The sequence below is a fragment of the Accipiter gentilis genome, chromosome 19 (genome assembly GCF_929443795.1).
Source record: "Accipiter gentilis chromosome 19, bAccGen1.1, whole genome shotgun sequence".
Classification (NCBI taxonomy): domain Eukaryota; kingdom Metazoa; phylum Chordata; class Aves; order Accipitriformes; family Accipitridae; genus Astur; species Astur gentilis.
The window spans coordinates 24,592,465-24,600,793 of record NC_064898.1 but is presented as its reverse complement, the minus strand read 5'-3'; the positions used below and the strand labels follow the sequence as shown (position 1 = coordinate 24,600,793).

Below are 8,329 nucleotides of genomic sequence, written 5' to 3'. Positions count from 1 at the left end.
CGCAGGCAGTGGCACTGTCACGGGCTGGAACGATATGCAGCAGCCGTTACTCGGTGCTTATTTTAAAAGTAAAAAAGAAATGTATGCGCACATGTGATGACCATTAAAAAGCACTTGTTTCTTCAATACACATTATACTTTGTACATAAGTTATTTCAATTTTTTTTTATTATGACAATTTACATGTCATATTTATATGAAAGAAATGACAGTAGATATTATAACAAAAACATTATGAAAGAAAAGTTACACAATTAGGCCTACAAGCTATAAAATGGCTTCAGGCCCAGCTTATACACAAAGAGTTCTGACCAGACTGTAGTGAGAGACAACGCTGAACAATTCATTAACAAAAATATTGGCACCAGCCTTAACATTTTTTTTTTTTTACTTCATTTACAAGGAATACAGTATTTAAACAGTTGTGTACTGCAAATCTAAAAACATTAGCTGTTAATAAACTGCAGTTAACCCTTTGAGCACTGAGGCCACCATGACTTCCATTTAAAAAAGTTTTAATGCATCATGTTTTACATGCACGTGGTATTACTGGTGGGGGGGAAAAGACAGTGAAAGCACCACCCGATTTATGTGCAACAAGAACAACACTTCCAGTTTTTTCAACGTATCTCCCCCCCGCTACACACACACACACACAGTGTGTGTCCCCTCAGTCCTTTCCCTTTGACACCGTAGCAAGTCATGATTGAAGAGAGACTGAAAAATCAAGGTTCAGGACTCCAGAAACGCAAGGGTTAAACTCTACATAAAGAGCTCAGCTTGTGGAACTTTACCATGTTAACTAACTCTTTAGAGAAAGAAAACAAAAATGAGGCCAACTGTGAATGAGATCATTTTTAAGGAACTCAAGGTTTCTTTGCAAACATACAAACAGCACACAGGAGTAAGACAAAACTGTATTTCATGTAAGTATATCTTAAATTTTAAGAGACCTATCTGGCAGGTTTGATCTAATTCTCACAGAATATTGGAGGATAACCATTCTGCTAGCAAGTAACCTGTTCCGTGTTACCTGGGACACTGAATTTACCCGATGTTTGTCTAACGTACAGGACCTGTGCCTATGCGAGAACCATCACGCACACCGAGAGCGGTGACGCTACACTTTTGAATGGGTCACGTACCATCTCCTGGCTGCTGCAGGAGGGCTGTGAAACGCAGGTAGGAACTACCGACCGCATTGGCATCAACAACAAATCATTTTAATGCTAGTTAGGGGGAGGAGTACCATTTTAATGAATAGAGTATAGGAATAAGATACTGTACAAGATTTTAGAGTCCATGTAACGAGTATGAAATGGAAAACTAAACAAGGCTTATAGCTTTACGATTTGATTTCCTTTTCTACCACTAACTGGAGTAGCAGATTAGTATCTATTAAGGACTTTTAACTGCTCTAACTAACAAATGGTGCACTGGTAACTAGGCCTATCATATGGTTTAGTAGAAGGACTCTATCCCCATAGAATCATTTAAGTCAAGTTCTGACAGACTAATCTAAGTTTAGTTGTGTGGAACACAGGAACAAACAACAAAGCAAACTGTGCGGACTCTGACCGACGTCCCCAGAGGCAAACATTGTCATAATACTCCACGGACTGATCCTAATTTTCTCCACATCCACATTGTGCTGATGGAACATCACCGATTCCCTCAAGGAAGGAGACCTCAAGTAACTTTTCCTGTTACTTTGAAGGTCAGAATGAGACAAGGAGGGTATCGGGATGATTCTCCTAAATGGAGACCTTCCATTGGGAATACAGTCTTTAAAGGGCAATTCAGAAGTAGTTCTTAGGCCTGTCCAAGACTTGTCCTGCAAATGGCATGGGTTTGCATACGCATTTTTCCATTCCGCTTCCCTCCATCCATTCCCCATCTCCTGCTGTTATTTGAACAAGCATTCAAACAGCAGGAGAAAGCAACTCTGTCTGCACCTGGGGAACCAGTGAGACTGACTATACACAAAGTGCTGCAAAGTGCACAAAGTAAACCAACTGAACGAACAGAGCGACTCTTATCATTCAGTTCTCGTTAGTAACCTTTGGGGTTATATGTAGCAATAGTAGATATATTTGCAGACAAGTGCCTTCATTAAGCACGTGTCCCCTCTAACTGCTATATTGTCCCCACTCCTGCTGCTCAGCTCAGGTGCGGGGTGACAGCATTTACAAAATGATAGTCAAAAACCCAAGTTGTAGCACTTCCTTTTAATTGCAGTTAAATCTGGAGCCTTTACACCACATACTCAATTATAAAAACTTCTTATCTACTTTAGAGTGTTCTATTCTTTCCCCCAGAAGCTGTACACAATTTTTTTTTTAAGTGTCATACTAAGCAATATACATCTTTTGCAATATACAAAATAAGTTAAATTACTCTGAAGCGTTGGGACAATCAATTCCCAAGCACATGTTTTTGCTGTTTGGAACTATCTCAGTTAGTTACACCTAATCTAAAATAAGAGCTTGTAAGTGATGCGCGTTTTCAGACGTGATTAATAATCTTCGATACCCCAACTGCTGGGTGTCCAGCTTCAGAAATAATTTTCAGCTGATAAATACTTCTGAAGCCAGAGCTCTCCGCTAGGTCTCAGATTGGGTACTCAACCGTAAAGCACCAAAAATTAGTCATATAAATTTTTTCTTACATCAGTATATACTGAAAAAAATAAGGATCATTTCTGTTGGATTTTTTATTTTCTGCCTTCCAACATTTTAAGCGAGATATAGTCCCTACCCCAACTGTTAGGGAAGGGGAGGAAGAAGAGACTATCAGGAAATGTGGGCTTGATCCTGCAAATCCTTGCTTCAGACAATATCCTAAATGCTTCTTTAGAAGTTTTAAACACTTCAGGAATTCCAGAATTGCGCTCCTTCACATGAATTGCTGGAGTTTCCCCCACCATATTCAACACAAATTTTTTCAGAAAGTTACTGTTTTGGTTGAAGATATTTGATCTTTTATATATATATCTATATATTTAAGGATTTTATATACCCAGTGAATCGGAAGCATACATCAAATGTAAATACGTATCTAGGGTGCGTGCTGCACATTATATCCGTATTACAAGCCTGTGAATAGTAGTCGCTGCACATGTACCAAAACCAATTTTCAAGGCCTATATATTGCCATTTTGAACTAGATGATACATATATCTTCGTCAGACCAGTTCTGGGGGGCTGGCATTACTGCCATAATTTATTTCAATTACTGTGTACAAAGTGAATTTAAAAAAGTAGGTGCCATAAAAATTCCTCATTTACTTTTCATAAGAGAAGTCTGTGAAAATATGTAATTTGAAACAATTATTTGAAAGTTTAGACCAGGCCTTCCTATTGAAGAACATTGCAAACCAAGTCCTAAGCACCTAAAAACAGGTATAAAATGGACACCCTGACAGTGAACTATTAAAATTATTGAACAGTTGTAGGATCTGGATACCAATGTAGTTCAAATGATAGATGTGAAGACAATCAGAACAAGTGTACCACTGCCATACAGTTTTTCTTTTGTGAACATACATTTTTTTCCCCTTGAGGTTCTTTGTGTAAGGTCTCTCGCCAAGAGTTCAGACACAGCAATTAGAAAACAGAAGTGAACAAAAAACAAGTCCAACTAAGTCATTAGCTCCCACTATATGAAGAGTGACTAAGACACTTTAATGCAAAGAAATCTTGAAGGTGACATACTTCATAAATGAGCAATTTAGAAAAAAGCATCTCTGTTTCTCTCAAGTGCTATTAGAGCAATTTTTCATTTAAAAAAAAATCAAGAAGATGCAGTAATTCTATAATGTAATTCAAGATGTACAAAGTCAAACTATCAGAGAGTTGATTGTTCAGCACTGATCTTCCTACAAGATTTCAACGCTAAGGTTTTTTTGGTAGTTTGGTGGTGTCATTTTCCATTTTAAAATCAAGAATATACTCAGGTTTAGAAGACTCAATAACTAGAAGACAGCAACTGCGGTGAAACCGAGTTCTTAATTCAACTACCCTTCTGGTTAGATTAACGCACCACATTCGTTAATTACAGAGCAGACCTACTGTGTACTTTGTGTCGCTGATAGTCACACGAGCTGCGTGGAAGAAAACAAACAGCCATCATTTATCTTGGTGACACAAAAAAAGTCCATTCCTCCACTCGATTTATAGGTTCTTCCCCTCACCGATGCTACTTAAAACTCCACATAGAAGTCAATTCACTTTCTTCCCAATCAGTTACACTCTGAAGAGTTTGCAGTTAAAAAAGACAAGGCTTTTGGTGACAACCTGTGTGGAATAAACAAGAATTTGTTGAATAAATGCTTTGTATGTTCAGCCAATAGCTGCTTGCTCTTGTATTTTTAAATCCATTATGTGAAAAAAATCCCTGGCCAGTTTTCAGTTTCTCATATGGTTTGAGCTTTCTGTTAGTCCAAAGCCACACCTGAAGATCACTATTCAAAGACATTTAACTTCTGATTTACGATGAGTACAGAAGACCACAAGACTGTAAGGACAGCAGGAGGACATTTCCACTCTGGAATCACATATACATACTATAACAGCATGAAGCCTCTGCAGCAGTCAGCTAGCCTCATGTCAGAAAATGTCATCTTTCAAAACAGGAGACTGTACATTTTCCACCAAGCAGGATGCCTTAGAAATGAGAGAAATAAGAGTTTGAAAATGTTAAGACTTTCTAGGGCATTTTTTGCAGTTTTTACTTGCACAACATTCCCACTGGTCTAAGGGGGAACTCTGGATCCTGGGGGATGAAGCTGTCTCAGGTACCAAAGGTGACCTCTTAGTAGTCAGAAAAGTTGTTTTTGAAAAGTGACCTATAGAAAGTAAAACTTGGTAATAACTTGTCATTCCACATTTTTAAAATGCAACGCTCCTGATGTAAGCTTCAATGCTCCAATTCTGCTTCCTGGTCTTTCCTGCTTTTACATCACTCCCTAATTCGCCACTGTTTTTTCCTGGTTGGTATATTCAGTATTGTAACTCTTTTGTGTTTTCCTACATTTACAATTACTTCCCCACTAAGTATTTAACATTTGGGGCTGACTGCAAGCAAAAGTGTTTGCCGCAGCACTGATCCGATACTAAAAGGCTCCATCAGGCAGCAAAAAGGATTATGGCACTGCCAAACAAATGAGAAACCATTGGTTGCACAGTGTTGCTGCACGTGAATTGGACAGTTTGCACTGCAAGTATGAAAAATGCTCAGCAATTATTAACATTGAAAAGTGGAAGCCATATGTTCTTGCTTGTTTTAAAACACAAGTATATTAGAAATGTAGAAGCACTACATTTATTCATCACCTAAGCAAAGAAAAACACTAGAGTAGCTTAAAATGCTACATATGCTTTTAAGAACATTCTAAACTTCTGTGGCTTTTCACTACTCTGTTTTAATGCCTGCTCATGGAAACTGTTAATAGTTAACATCAGTAAGGCAGAAAAATATTTAATCTTTAATGGAATTATGTTCTCATGTAGGAAGAGTGATTTCTAATTTTTTTGAATCACAAGCTTGCTTAGCGCAGCAGATAATGAGCAAGTTCCATCTTTCTGTGTCTCTGCTGATTCTAGTTTTATAGCAGGGTATGTGCACTACTAGAACCTAAATGAGTAAGAGTCATGGAGTGGTTCTGATAGAACTTGTGGAGAAAGAGGTGGGGAAACAAAAACAAGACTTTCAAGGCCAGAAGGTAGGTGATTTTTGGATCTAGGTTTTCTAGAGAGGTATTTAGTAAAGGCCTAATGCCGGTTTTATTACAAGAAAACAGAAGTGCTTAATGACTGACTAGTAAATACAATAAAATGGAAGGGAATCAGGCGGGGCAGGAAAGGAGAACTCACTCCTCGGTGGCAGCAGCAGTTTTGGTGCATCCATTGCCGGCAATGGACATAAACACCAGTCAAAAATCCAAATCTCAGAGCAAAAGGATTAATAGATGTGACCTTTTTGGATTTCAATGTTTGGCAGATCTGTTTGAGCTGTCTGTGTGCTACAACATGTACAAATGGTACAGCCTGCATCTTAATTCAGAGTAAAGAGACAACTGAATGCTACCCAAAGCAAATTTCAGCTCTGCTCTTTATGTGCCCCGTGTTGTGGTTTTCTTCTTTTCTTCTGTTGTCTTTTTTTTTTTTTCCCCCTTGAATAAAAGCACATATCACTTCATGCCCACTGAAAAGTTGATGAGATGACTTGGAGTCAAGCGTTTTCTCTCAGAAATACTGCCTTCTTGAAATCAGTTGGTCACATGACAATTATTAAAACGTATTTTAAAAAAATTCTAATGGCCAAAGGCCAACACTACATTCAAAACCTGCTAATACATCCAGGCAGATAAGTAAAATCAAAACAAAAACACACACAAACCCCAAACAGAAAACCTCCAAAAGGAAAACTGTTCCATTTGTTTACTTCAATTTGAAGTAGATATTAAGGACATGAATGGACCAGTCATGGTTTATTTGAAAATCCCTCAATCCTCTGATGCACTGTCTTTCTGTGGTCAGTGCTGTTTGTACAAACGTATTTCATTCAGAGTACTCCAACAGATGGTGAAACTCGAGTGGCCGGGCAGCTACCGCAGGGTTCTTTTGTCTGTGCAAGTCTGCAGCACGTCAAGATGCCATCCAACTTACAGACTAACTTCACATCCATACGTCCTCCCAATAGACACTGTGCATCGAAGACCATCTGATGAACTAGGTATGAGATAGCTTTATAAATTCATGGCTAGCGTGTTTCGACTGTCAAAAACTTCATTACAGTACACTTTACTGTACAAACACTTTAAAGGATGTTTATTAGGAAAGTCTGCAAGTCATAATGGATAGTAGAGTTCTTGCTTATGGTACCTTATTGGCCTCTAATAACTCTGTCTGCCTCCAGTATCAAAATCAAACTGCTTCCATGAAGGTGATTACTAAAATGAGCTATGGTATGTTAACCTACAACTCACAAAATGCGACAGTACAGACATTAATTTTTTTTTAACTGTCTGTTAAGTTGTAATCTAAGTTGTGAACATTTAAATATAATATATATCTCATATGAAAAAGCTAAAGCACAAGTGCTTCTGCACCCCCCCACCCCCACCCCTTGAGCCAAACCCACCCCAGTTCCGGTTTGGGCCCTGACCGATTTGGAATGCTTTCTTAGGCCACCCATTTCCACAAATTTGTATGCACTCAGGAAATATAAAGTCAAAAATATACAAATCTCTTGTTGTTATAAGGTTTTTGTGAGTGAAATTACCCAGGACCATGGACTTGGAAGGAGAAGGGGGGGGTAAGAGAGGGAATTTACAGCAATTCTCATCTTCAAAGTTCAAAACTGGTCACTTCACAGAAAGACTGCAGGACTGGTGAAATTCTTGCTTCTAAAAAGTGATACTGTAGTGGAGAATTTTCTAGGAAAAATAAAACAGCTTTTAATAACTGGCCCGCTGGTATGAGCTACCGTGGAATAAATTAGCACAAAAATGGAAGTCTTATAACTGTTCACTGTTACAGACGTAATCAACAAGGTCAGTCACTCTCAAAAGTTCATCTTCATCTTCCTCCGGCCCTACTGCTTCCTGCCCACTCCCCGTCCCGTTGGGCGCCAGGCTGGCGCTGGCTGTGCTGTCCTTGGGGGCCTGGGTCTTCTCGCTTGGCTTGCCAATTAAGTTCTCAATGGTTTTACCTGGGCTCTGTCCGTTGGTGGAAGGCAAGTCCACCAGACTGTAGTCCAAAGGGCTCTCTACTTTCCCTACATTATCAAAGTCATCTTCGTCGTCGCTTTCTATCCGGTAGCAGTGCTTCTTGGTGTTGTCTTGAGGAGCTTGTGGTGCTGGCAGCTTATTTGCAGGAGTGGGGGTTTCTGCATCATCATTAGCATTTTCGCAGTTATCTTCGTCGTCTGTTTCGATTCGATTCAGCCGTTTGCGGACAGGCCTCCCTTCCTCTTCCTCTTCCTCTCCTTCTTCCTCAGAGTAGTCATCTGTACTTCGCCGACGTTTTCGAATCAGTCGCTTTGACTCCTTTGTGGACTCATCATCTTCAGAGTTCTTAGATGTGTAGCTCTCTGGAATAAGCAGCAGACTTAAAGCCATTAGCAAATCTGAGTGCAACTGAAACAATTACACTTTTTTATTTTTCATCTTTCACACATTAAAAAGCCATCTCTCTCTCTCTCTCACCACATGCATTTCTGTCTCCTTCCCCAGGTTCCCCAATCATGTCAAAACGCTTGCATTCTTTTTCCTTTTTCAATAACTGCTCAAGTAGCAGAGACCAACAATTTGTTGATATGCTGGTTC

The 8,329-nt window shown here is 39.2% G+C and overlaps 1 protein-coding gene across 4 annotated transcripts in view; it reads right to left on the bottom strand.

Moving 5' to 3' along the window:
• Positions 1–216: 216 nt before the first annotated feature.
• Positions 217–8,329, bottom strand: part of RSF1 (remodeling and spacing factor 1) — a 65,612-nt gene continuing 57,499 nt past the window's right edge. For all 4 annotated transcript variants that reach the window (XM_049823628.1, XM_049823630.1, XM_049823629.1 and 1 more), the window contains one exon: positions 217–8,094. In XM_049823628.1, coding sequence (XP_049679585.1) covers positions 7,520–8,094 — 575 coding nt within the window. In that variant the 3' untranslated portion in view covers positions 217–7,519. The remainder of the gene's footprint in view (positions 8,095–8,329) is intronic.